The sequence below is a fragment of the Pseudorca crassidens genome, chromosome 7 (genome assembly GCF_039906515.1).
Source record: "Pseudorca crassidens isolate mPseCra1 chromosome 7, mPseCra1.hap1, whole genome shotgun sequence".
NCBI lineage: Eukaryota > Metazoa > Chordata > Mammalia > Artiodactyla > Delphinidae > Pseudorca > Pseudorca crassidens.
Genome location: NC_090302.1, coordinates 31,768,415 through 31,781,071, shown reverse-complemented (window position 1 = coordinate 31,781,071; position 12,657 = coordinate 31,768,415). Strand labels below are relative to the sequence as shown.

Here is a 12,657-nt window from a genome sequence, read left to right as displayed (position 1 = left end):
CTCAAAAACGTGCTAAGTGAAAGACCAGTAATAACAGACATTTCATATGATTCCATTTATATGAATTGTCTAGAATAAGCAAATCTTTACAGATAGATCAGTGTCTGTCTAGTGAGGGGAAGGAATGGAGAGTGACTTCTAATAGGTGTAAGGTTTCTTTCTGAAGTGACAAAAATGTTCTGAAATTAGATTATTGTGATAGTAGCATAACAATGTAAATACATTAAAAACCACTGAATTGTCCACTCTAAAATGATAAATTTTATTATGTGTAAATTACATTTCAATAAAACTTAAATTTTTAAGCAAAACCACTGCTCAAATTTCAATTAACTTCACACATTCACTATGAATCTGGAATAAACTACATACTATAAGGGTTCAAAAATGGATAAGACAGGATCCTATCTTAATGTGCTATAAAAACAGCTAAAAAACTGTCACATCAAAAACTTGATGCATCAAAAAGTGAAATACAGAAATTATTTCCAGATGACATATTAAATCATCAAATAAATATACAAGGGAGAAATCACTTTGACTTTAGCTGAGCAAGTCTTTCTGGAGGAAGTGGGAAAGGTGCAGTGGCAACATCAGATCTGGGTAACAGATAAACTCCAACCTTTAGCCAGTAATAAACCCTGAGTTAAAACAACTTTTCACAAAAATATAACATTCTAGATGATTTCAAGGAAAATCCTACTTTATCAAAATAATATTTACGATTTACCTTAATGTTAAGTTTTCTGTTGTTTGTTGGAAGTGTTCCATCCTCTTTGAGTTGGTCAGGCAGATGTATAGTCTTCATTTTAAAGTTTGTAACTGTAGCATTTTCTAACCTGGGCTTCTTTTTACCAACTTTTAGTTTTACTTTTTGAAAATCATCTTGGCGTTTTCTTTTTTTAGTCATTCTTGAGTGCTATGATAAAATAATTAATTTAAAAACAATCAACAAAGATAAATCACCTTTATGAAGTAAAAAAAAAAAAAATCAGTTTAGTCAAGGTATTTTGGCCATGGAACTTTTTGTCAAGCAATGTCCTAAACAGGACCTTTGGTTGGGCAATGTGCTAAATAGAAAACTTTTGTATACTTCAATTAATATATATACTTCAATTAAAAAAAAAAACTTCTGAAAAATTTTTTGTGCCCATAGGATGAGGGGGAGGCAGCACAGAGTTGCTATAGATACACCTTGCACGTGCGGAGAAGCTCCTGGCCCCCAGAAGCCCCCAAGAAACCCTAGCAAAACAAAGTCTGAAAACCAATGTTATTATTTAATGCAGCCTGTAATAGTTAGGAAGTTTCATGAACCTAAGCTGGGTGCTTGAAAATGGGTAAGATTCAGATATGCATCAAGGACAGTTAATGAGCATTTCATGAGCAAGGAAAACAGAGTATGGATCAAGAGTAGGGATAAGCCTGGTATAGGCAAAAATGAAAAGTACCAGCACTGTGAACACCAGGAAAAGTTCAGACTAGATATAAACAGTAAACAAAAATGCAGGAGAAAAATCCTTATAAAAGGAAATACAGTGTAACAGAGGAATAAGGAACAAAGACCAGCTAGGCCACTATTATAATAAATAACTCAGGTATAACCCCGTCATCCTGCACTTCCCCCTCTTCACCACATTCTTTGAACTTACATCCAAATCATCCCAATTACACAAAAAATCTTTGATCTGTGCCTCCTACCCATTCCCAGGCCCCTTCTTAAGTCCTTTATCTCTAGCCAAGACTGTTAACAGTTCCCCCGCCAGAATTCTTGTCTTGTCTCTAGTGTCTACCCCATGGTCCATTTGGTAGAGAATCACCAGGGGGCTCTTTCTAAACACAGATCTGACCAAAGCTCAGGAGATTTCAGCTTGTCTTGACATATTCGGTCCTTCCTAACTTCCTCTCCAGCTTTATTTTTCCACAAACTAACCTCTATCTAAAAAAGAGCCTCCTATACCTGGAGCTAGCTCAGCGCTTTTTGAAGCCTTTTCCACACACTACAAAAATACTGAATTCTGCCTTGCATACTATACACCCACTGCAGTAGGTATCTCTGGAATAAATAAAACTTCTCCTGATCTGTCATAATTATCCTATCCCTAGCTATTTTTTTTTAAGTTACAATGCTACACATGGGAGTCCAAAAAATTTGACTAAAATGAAGGCTTGCATTATTGTGCGATTAATAAAATGGCTGGTGTAAGACCAGACAGCTCAAATTCTAGGAATCCAGAAGCCAATCACCTATGACATTATATCCAAATTCACATGATTGCAAGGTTTTACTACATTAGAGCCCCATGATCTAGGGTTTGGCTACACAGGTTAAGAGCAGATTCAAGACTCAGAGTGACTAGGTTCTTAGCCAGACTCTCCCACCTTCTAGCCATAGTTAACCACCGTGCCTCAGTTTTTATCTATAATAATAATAATGCTTATCTCATACAGTTGTTATGAGGTAGGGTGAATGAGGAGCAAATGAGCTCGTATCTGCAAAACACTCTGAACTGTGCCTGGCACACTTACAGATATGCTATAAGCACAAACATGTATATTTTCTTAGTCTCAGGACCGGTAAATACCAAGCATAATATTAGATGCACCAATAGCTTTCAATTCTCACAAGACCATGTGAAGAAGGTGGTACTAAAACCATTTTAAAGACATAGCTCAGAAAGGTTTGTCAGTCTCTTATTAAGGAGTTGAAGAGGGATTCATAAACAAGACTGAACTCTGCAAAACCAACTTTATGTTATATATACTGGAACTCAGGTGAGGATTGGAAAAAAGTGGCAAAATGGCTTGCCTTATTTATCCCAATGCTAAATTTTCATCCCACCCACACCTCTAGTTATTCTAGTCTAAAAAATGAGTAAGTGAAAACTAAGGCCCTAATACTCACCTGGTCTCTGTTAATTAAGCAAGCACATTTTGCGAGTTTTCCCTACAATTTTATTACTAGCTAGTACCAGAGATGAAAATAAATGGAACAAGACATTCAGAAAAATCGATGAATTAACCCTCCACCCCCCAATTCTCTGTGCTATCTTTAGCCACTATCTAATCAGTGTCCAACATACAGTCTACTGTCAAGCTTATGCCATATTACCCACCACTTTGTATTAATCACTCGACCGTTCTCCGTTAGGAAAAGTGGGCTTATTAATCACTCTACCGTTTTCGTTAGGAAAAGTGGGCTTATAGCCCCTTTGTGACTTTTCAAGCTAGTAGGATTATTTTCATGGTACACAGGGAACATCTTTATATTAGGAACTAAAAGTTCTATTTTCGCTTAAAATAAAGATTTTTCTTAGTACAGCAAATCAAACAGTCCGACTAAGCCACTTTTATAGTAGCTGGTATCGAATAAGAAGGTAGGAGGTCCAGCCTCAGAGGCTGAGCTCTCACATCACTGGACCAGGTGAGCCTCAAAAGCGTTAAACCTGAATTTCATAAACTCCAGCTGCAGGCCTTCTAATTTCAACACAAGGGAGATTCTAGCCTATCAGGATTTCGACCGAACCGAATCCCAGCTAGTTTGTCTGCCGCCTCATTACCTTCCCCTGATTTCCAACTTCTTTCCCCTGCCAAAAAAAGAATCAAGAAAGCACACTGTACTCGGCCTTTGGTACTTTCCTCTCCAACCCTTTACCCTCACGAGTTCCTCCAAACTCTACCTACGGGGCCGATCGGAGGCACCGGACTTCCCAAAAAACAAATACCACAGACTGGGGCGACTCGAGAGGACCGATGGACGGAACCGGCTTCATACAGAGCGCTTAACCGCCCACACCAGGGCAGCGAGAGGGCCGATTAGGAGACGGTTGCGCATCCCCACCCCCAGACTTTGGTCCCGCAACCCAGAAGTGAACACCCCGCGGTTTTAAGAAACTATCTTTCCTGCTCCTTCCGGAGACGGCGGTCAGGACCACAGTCGGGGAATCGGGGCCCAATCAACGTACCCCGGCCTAAAAGTCTCCTAGACCCGAAACCGCGCGAACCCGCCCCGCCCAGTCACTTGAGGCGCTTCAAAAGCCCGCGGGGCGCCCCGCACCCGCACAGCCCCTCTCCGCACCGAGGCCCGGCTCTGCAGGGGCGCAGACTGGCCCCAGCCGGCCCTGCCCGCCTGGGCCGCGGACCGGGGGGCGACGGCCCCACGAGCCGTTCCGCTCGCCGTCCCGCGCCCCGGAGAAGGCCCGGCCAGACCGGCGGCGGCAGCTCACCTGAGGGCCCGGCCGGGACCGGGACACGGAGGCAGGTGGAGAGAGCGTCCGAGAAGGAGCCCACGGGGCGACGGCGTGCGCCACCGGCCTCAGGCTCTCGGTCCCGGAGCGTGTTTTCAAATCTCCTCGTCTTCACGCGGCCGCGTCTCCTTCCGCCGCCCGGAAACCAGGGCCCCTCCCCCGCCGCGCCGCGCTCACGTGACCGCGGCCCGCAGCCGCGCGCAGCCGGGGAGGCGGGAGCGGGAGCGGTAGGCCGGGCCCCCGGAGGAGGGGGCCGGCGCCGGAAGCCCCCTGCGCTCCGGGAAGCCAAGAGAGGAGAGCGCCCGGTCCAAGGACAAAGCTTGGATCCAGGTCCAGCCCTGAGCTTCCCGGGCTGCATGCGTTTCTGGGGGTTGTCGCCCTGGTTACAGATAGTTGGGAGCATGCCTTTTCTCTCCTCGCTAGACCACTGTTATTCAGACCTGGAGACATTCAAAGAAGAGTATAAATTGAACTGAATTGAGAAAGAGAAAAGTTTAGGACGGCAAGGACCTTAGAATTCCTGGGAACTTTAACCTGGATGGAGCAATTAAGAACTAGTTGACGACAGAGGGCAAAATACACCTAGTAGCTGGAGCCAGAAAGTCTTAGGTGAGGATTTTCCCTAATATTTCAATTTCTCAGCACTGAGGCTCCTGCTACTGAAGTCAGGTGGGCCCAGGGAAGCTAGAGAGAAATTTAAATGCCTAGAAAGGGGATGAGAAAGCAAAGAGAATGCGTCCTTGGAAGATAGCCTTGTCAAAGACTGGCAGGTGGCATGGAGGGAAGAGCCCCAGGTATGGATTTTAGAACTTGATTCAAATTTGTTTCTGTAGTTTACCAGATTATAAGGCTCAGTAAAGCTGACAAGGAATGAGCCTCAGTTTGCTGGGTAGGGATTCAGAGCAAGGATGTCTGAGGTGGGGAGAGACCCAAGCACTGGGACTAAGATCATGCATATTCTATGATCAGAGACAAAGAGGCAGTCCCAGGCACCCTGGCAATACAGCCATACTACCACAATCTGCCCGTTTTTTGTTTTTGTTTTTGTTTTTTTGCGGTATGTGGGCCTCTCACTGTTGTGGCCTCTCCCGTTGCAGAGCACAGGCTCTGGACGCGCAGGCTCAACGGCCATGGCTCACGGGCCCAGCCGCTCCACGGCATGTAGGATCTTCCCGGACCGGGGCACGAACCCGTGTCCCCTGCATCGGCAGGCGGACTCTCAACCACTGCGTCACCAGGGAAGCTCTGCCTGTTTCTTTAATAAATTTATTTATTTACTTTCTGTGTTGGGTCTTTGTTGCTGCGCGAGGGCTTTCTCTAATTGCGGGGGCGAGCGGGGGCTACTCTCTGTTACGGTGGCTTCTCTTCTGGAGCACAGGCTCTAGAGCGCAGGATCAGTCGTGACGCACGGGCTTTGTTGCTCCACGGCATGTGGGATCTTCCCAGACCAGGAGGGATCGAACCTGTGTCCCTTGCACTGGCAGGCAGATTCTTAACCACTGCGCCATCAGGGAAGGCCCAACAGTCTGCCTTGATTCCAACATAAACATACGTACTTGGTAGTCATCAGCATTATGTGGCATTATATGTTATTAAAAGTTATGAGACCAAGTCAGAAGAGGAAAGGTTGATTGCCAGCCAGACATGTCCTCTGAACTCCAGACTCATATCTGACAGCTCTCTCAACATTTTCTTTGGACATCTGCTCTACATCTCAAGGTCAATGTGTCCAAAATGGAATTCCTGATTTTCCCCCTGAAATCTAATCTTCCTACAGCTTCATCTCAAATGGCAACTCCATCCTTCCAGTTACTGAAGCCAAGACCTTTGGAGTTTGGGCCTGGCTTCTTTCCTCCCTTCACATCTCACATCTAAGCCATCAGGAGAATCTGTTGACTCTACAAACACATCCTGACTTTCACCACTTAACACACCTCCCTTGCTACCATGATATTAGAAGCCATCCCATGATCACTGTAAAAAGCCTCTGAACAGGTCTCCCTGCTTCCACCACTACAGTCTAGTGTCTTCCCCCTACAGTCTAATCCTAGCAGGGCAGTTGTGTGATTATTTAAAAATCTAAGTCAGATCTTTTTCTCAAAACCTCCCAATAGCTCCCCATTTCTTTTGCAGTAAAAACCAGAGTCATTGATGGCCTCAAACTGTGCCATGTTCTGACACATCCTCTTAACCTCTGGGCATTCCTCCTACCACTCTCTCCTTTTTTGCTCTGCTCCAACCACTCTTGCTTCTTTGCCTGTGGCAAATTGAGCCTGGTGATAATGCAGCTGACAGAAGTGTGGCCTGGCTAAAGGAAGCAGGTTTTCAGCAATAGCCAGCTGTTGCCATGAGGGAACGCATATCTCATTTTCAAGAAAAAATCAGAAATCCAGAAGTGTTTATAAGAAATCTGATCTTTAAATACTGGTAAGCAAGTACATCTTTTTCCTGTTTTAAAACACTGGGTGGGGGGCTTCCCTGGTGGTGCAGTGGTTGAGAGTCCGCCTGTCGATGCAGGGGACACAGGTTCATGCCTCGGTCTGGGAAGATCCCACATGCCACAGAGCGGCTGGGCCCGTGAGCCATAGCCGCTGAGCCTGCGCGTCCGGAACCTGTGCTCCGCAATGGGAGAGGCCACAGCAGTGAGAGGCCCTCGTACCGCAAAAAAAAAAACAAAGAAAAAAAACACTGGGTGGGCCAAATGAAATACTTACAAGCAGGTTGCCAGTTTACAACCTCTGGGGGTTTTTGGGGGTTTTTTTTTTGTTTGTTTGTTTTTTGCCATACGCGGGCCTCTCACTGTTGTGGCCTCTCCCGTTGCGGAGCACAGGCTCCGGACGCGCAGGCCCAGCGGCCATGGCTCACAGGTCTAGCCGCTCTGCGGCATGTGGGATCTTCCCAGACCGGGGCACGAACCCACGTCCCCTGCATCGGCAGGCGGACTCTCAACCACTGCGCCACCAGGGAAGCCCCAACCTCTGGTTTAAATCATGAAAAGTATGTACGTAAAAATAGATTTCCAACTCCAAGGGATGAACAGAATAATTACAAGAATTGTCTGCTTAGCTGAGCCAGAACAGATCTTTGATAAATAACAAGCATATAACTAATCAAGGGTCCCTGACCCATGCCAGAAAAACATGTACAGTGAACATGCATTCCAGAATCTGTAGGATATTCCACCTCCGAAACTCTGTCCCGTTGGCCACTTAAACCTCTCTACCAGTTTCCTCGGGCTACTATAACAAAGTATCACAAACTAGGTGACTTAAACAAAAGAAATTTCTTGGCTCTCTGTTTTGGAGACCAGAACTCTGAAATCAAGGTGTTGGCAGGGTTGATTCCTTCCGGGAGCTCTGAGGAAAAATCTGGTCCATGCCTCTCTCCAAGCTTCTGGTAGCCTTAGATGTTCCTTGGCTTGTAGATGGCATTCTCTTTGTCTTCACATTGTCTGCCTTTTGTGTGTGTCTGTGTCCAAATTTCCTCTTTTTATAAGGACACCAGTCATTTAGGGCCCACCCTAATGATCTCATTTTAACTTGACTACCTCTGTAAAGACCCTATTTGCAAATAAGGTCACCTTCTGAGGTACTAGTGGTTAGGACTTCAACATATCTTTTCAGAAGGACACAATTCAACCCATAACAGTCACCAAGATCTATGTCCCGGGAATTCCCTGGTGGTCCAGTGGTTAGGATTCCACACTTCAACTGCAGGGGGCACAGGTTTGATCCCTGGTCGGGGAACAAAAATTCCACAAGCTGTGTGGGGTGGCCAAAACAAAAACAGATTTGTGTCTAGAAATGTCCATATTTCACCATTTGAACATCTCTTTTTTTGTCTATGCTGAGAAGCATCACAAAATTCTAACTTAAGTAACTTATTACCACACCGTCTACCTAAACTTTGCAGCTTCTCTGTTCTTTATACTGGGCTTCCAGTTAATATTTGCTTTGGAAATAGGATACCACTGCTAAAAAAAAAAAAAAAAAAAATGAAACCTCTGTTAATCTAATAAACTTGATTTTATAATGTCAAGACAAATAATAAAAGCATAAACATATTAAACTGGCTTTTACATTTCAGAGCTACTACTGACACGGAAAGCAGAGACTCTTTGAAGAAAGGTAAAAAGATGAGTTCAAATTTGGCACTATAACCAGGGACAAGAATTCAAAGTGCATTCTCCAGAAACCTCTTGCGTTCTTCCTATATACTAACAAAGAAAGATCAGGAAGAGAAATTAAGGAAACAATCCCATTAACCATCTCAACAAAAAGAATAAAATACCTAGGAATAAACCTACCTAGGGAGGTAAAAGACCTGTACTCAGAAAACTATAAAACACTGATGAAAGAAATCAAAGATAACAGAAACAGATAAAAAGATATACCATGCTCCTGGATTGGAAGAATCAATATTGTGAAAATGACTATACTACCCAAAGCAATCTACAGGTTCAGTGCAATCCCTGTCAAATTACCAATGGCATTATTCACAGAATTAGAACAAAAAATTTCATAATTTGTATGGAAACACAAAAGACCCCAAATAGCTAAAGCAATCTTGAGAAAGAAAAACGAAGCTGCAGGAATCAGGCTCCCTGACTTCAGACTATACTACAAAGCTACACTAATCAAGACAGTATGGTACTGGCACAAAAACAGAAATACAGATCAATGGACCAGGATAGAAAGCCCAGAGATAAACCCATGCACATATGGTCACCTTATCTTTGATGAAGGGGTCAAGAATATACAATGGAGAAAAGACAGCCTCTTCAATAAATGGTGCTGGAAAAACTGGATAGATACATGTAAAAGAATGAAATTAGAACACACCCTAACACCATACACAAAAATAAACTCAAAATGGATTAAAGACCTAAATGTAAGGCCAGACACTATAAAACTCTTTTAGAGAAAAACATAGGCAGAACACTCTATGACATAAATCACAGCAAGATCCTTTCTGACCCACCTCCTAGAGTAAGGGAAATAAAAACAAAAATAAACAAGCGAGACCTAATGAAACTTAAAAGCTTTTGCACAACAAAGGATACCATAAACAAGATGAAAAGACAACCCTCAGAATGGGAGAAAATATTTGCAAATGAAGCAACTGACAAGACAAAGGATTAATCTCCAAAATTTATAAGCAGCTCATGCAGCTCAATAACAAAAAAACAAAAACCCAATCCAAAAATGGGCAGAAGACCTAAATAGACATTTCTCCAAAGAAGATATACAGACTGCCAACAAACACATGAAAGAATGCTCAACTTCATTAATAATTAGAGAAATGCAAATCAAAACCACAATGAGGTATCACCTCACACCAGTCAGAATGGCCATCATCAAAAAATCTAGAAACAATAAATGCTGGAAAGGGTGTGGAGAAAAGGGAATGCTCCTGCACTGTTGGTGGGAATGTAAACTGATACAGCCTCTATGGAGAACAGTATGGAGGTATGCCGGGAAGCCTGGCAACAGATATTTTTATTGATGAGGTATCACTGGACCCTATTTGTGCAAAATGAAATTTTTAGTCAAGTTTCTTAGATAAAGGAACCAGTTCTGGCTTTAAATTAAAAGGGATTTATTCAGAGAATATTGAGTAACACAGAAAGGCGAGGAAGGATGCTGACCCAGGCTTGTAAAAAAGACGGGAAGGAGGGAGACCAGCCAGGAACTAGGAGTACAACATCTGTTATACCACAAACTCATTCCAAGGCGTAAGAATTGAAAATGAAGAAATAAAATTGTCTACGTTTCCAGATATAATTATATGCCTAAAAAATCAACTGGAAAGCTACTAAAAACAATAAGAGAATTCAAAAAGGGTGAGGCAATATAAAATTAACATTCAGGGCTTCCCTGGTGGCTCAGTGGTTGAGAGTCCGCCTGCCGATGCAGGGGACACGCGTTCGTGCCCCGGTCTGGGAAGATTCCACATGCTGCGGAGCGGCTAGGCCCATGAGCCATGGCCGCTGAGCCTGCGCGTCCGGAGCCTGTGCTCCGCAACGGGAGAGGCCACAACAGTGAGAGGCCCGCGTATAGCAAAAAAAAAAAAAAAGTTTTAAATTCATATTCTTTCAATCTAGTAATCCCATCCCCCCAGAATTTATCCCATAGATATAAAAGTATCAGTCCAAAGTACGTATTTATAAGATATTTATTACAACAATATTTGAGTAACAAAACACTAGGGAAAAAAATGAATATCAATCAAAAGGGGAATAATTGAATAAACTGTGATACATTGACGCTTACAGTGCCATTAAAAAGATTCAGTTTCATCTATACCAGTTAATTTGAAGAGGTTTTTTTCGCAATGTATTTTCAGGTAAGGAAACGTATATATAGTCTAATTACATTGTTATGAAATAAACCAAAAATGTAAACATCAATATATGTCTATACTTCTGTGTGATCACATAAACATGGAGAAAGCTATGAAAAACAACGTCAGAATGTTATTAGTTACCTGGGAGGAACAGAAGGAAAGAGGGTGTGTAAACAGCAGAAAGAGAAGACTGAAAGGATGGCTATCAAAAAGTAAAATCAAATAATATTTAACACCCTAATATCAAGCATTGTTTTTTATTTTAACATAGTACATTGTTGAAACCAGGAAACTGAAGTTAGTACAATACTATTAACTCATGTGTAGATCATATTTGGATTTCACCAGTTTTTACTACAAGCATTGATTTTTATTTTTTACAGCTTTATTAAGGTACAATTGACATACAAAACCCTACACTTATTTAACGTATACAATATGATGAGTTTGCATATATACATGTACCCGTGATACAATCACCACAAGCAAGGTAATAGACATATTCATCACTTCCAAAAGTTTCCTTGTGTCCCTTTGCTTTTTTTTTTCAAATTAAAAAGCAATTTCATGGTGAGGACAATTAACATGAGATCTGCCCTCTTAACAGCTTTTAAAATGCAAAACACCAAATTGCTAACTATAGGCACGATATTGTACAGCAGATCTCTAGGACTCATCTTGCATAACTGTAACTTTATACCCACTGGCATCACTCCCCATCTCCTATTCCCCCCATTCCCTGGCAACCACCATTCGATTTTCTGCTTTTCTAAGTTTGACTATTTTCGATACCTCATGTACGTGGAATAACGCATTATTAGTCCAAGCATTGATTTTTAAATGTTTACTTAACCATATACCAAAACTTGAGACATTAACACACCCTGTAATAACACACCTGTAAGTCCCATCACAAAGTTCTGAAGAAGGTTCACCTTAAGCAGTGAACTTCAATATTTTGTCTCCTATAAGCTAAAAAGCGTTTACAAACAACTTATATAAGGAAGTACGTCCTTTAACAAATCTTTTTGAAAAAGTCATGTGATCATCGCAGACGTTAAATTGCCAACTTGCAGATCCTACACATATTCATAGTCTCTGTAAATATTTTCCCACATCTCAATGTCGCTTTACCCCTCTCATCAATTCTGCTAAACAGGAAGACTGACAATTTCCACAGCTAGAGAGTGAATAAAGGGCTCTGTAGGGATTCAGATAGGCATCCTTGATCCCACTATGAGAGTCAGAATGTGTAACTACCAGACTGATATCCTTATTCCCAAGGATGATAGGATGATCGCTCAAAAGTTTTAACAAATGATACAGCTCAGTACCAAACAATCAGCACAGAGGCCAGCTTTAAAATACCAACACAGCCATCTTAGTGCCTCCCAGATGGACACCAGCCCTGAGGAAACTAAGGTGCAAGGATGCGCATGTCTAGGAAACTATAAACTCTGAATGCAGATATCAAAACCCCTACATTTACAGGGAAAGAAGTAAGACAGTCTTCCTACTATAGCCAACTAAAGAAAACTTTAAAATTAGAAAATGGCCATTGCAGAGCCTGGGGCATTATTTCTAAAATACCATCCTTAAAACAGCATTTTGGGGTTTTCATGATGGCACAGTGGTTGAGAATTCTCCTGACAATGCAGGGGACATGGGCTCGGGCCCTGGTCCAGGAAGATCCCAGATGCCGCGGAGCAACAAAGCCCGTGCGCCACAACTACTGAGCCTGCGCTCTAGAGCTTGCGAGCCACAACTACTGAGTGCACGTGCCACAACTACTGAAGCCTGCATGCCTAGAGCCCATGCTCCGCAACAAAAGAAGCCACCACACTGAGAAGCCCGCACACCACAACGAAGAGCAGCCCCCGCTCAATGCATCTAGAGAAAGCCTGTGTGCAGCAACGAAGACCCTACACAGCCAAAAAAAAAGGGCAGAGATCTGAATTTTACTGAGATAGTATTGTCTTGTGCTTTATTAATAATGAATTTCTGTTTAGTAAATGTCCCATAATTATGTCCCAGAGTTGCTTTCCTATAACCTAGTAGTGAGGTTAAG

General features: G+C 42.7%; 1 protein-coding gene across 3 annotated transcripts in view; it reads right to left on the bottom strand.

Annotated features, from left to right (window-relative positions):
* TEX10 (testis expressed 10) overlaps positions 1 to 4,394 on the bottom strand; it is a 55,835-nt gene extending 51,441 nt beyond the window's left edge. For all 3 annotated transcript variants that reach the window (XR_010944936.1, XM_067743818.1, XM_067743819.1), the window contains exons 1-2: positions 4,224 to 4,394; positions 731 to 919 (exon numbers count right to left, since the gene is read on the bottom strand). Coding sequence is in view for 2 of the 3 variants with exons in the window: in XM_067743818.1 (XP_067599919.1) it covers positions 731 to 910 (180 nt within the window). In the remaining variant the exon portion in view is untranslated. The remainder of the gene's footprint in view (positions 1 to 730; positions 920 to 4,223) is intronic.
* Positions 4,395 to 12,657: the final 8,263 nt, after the last annotated feature.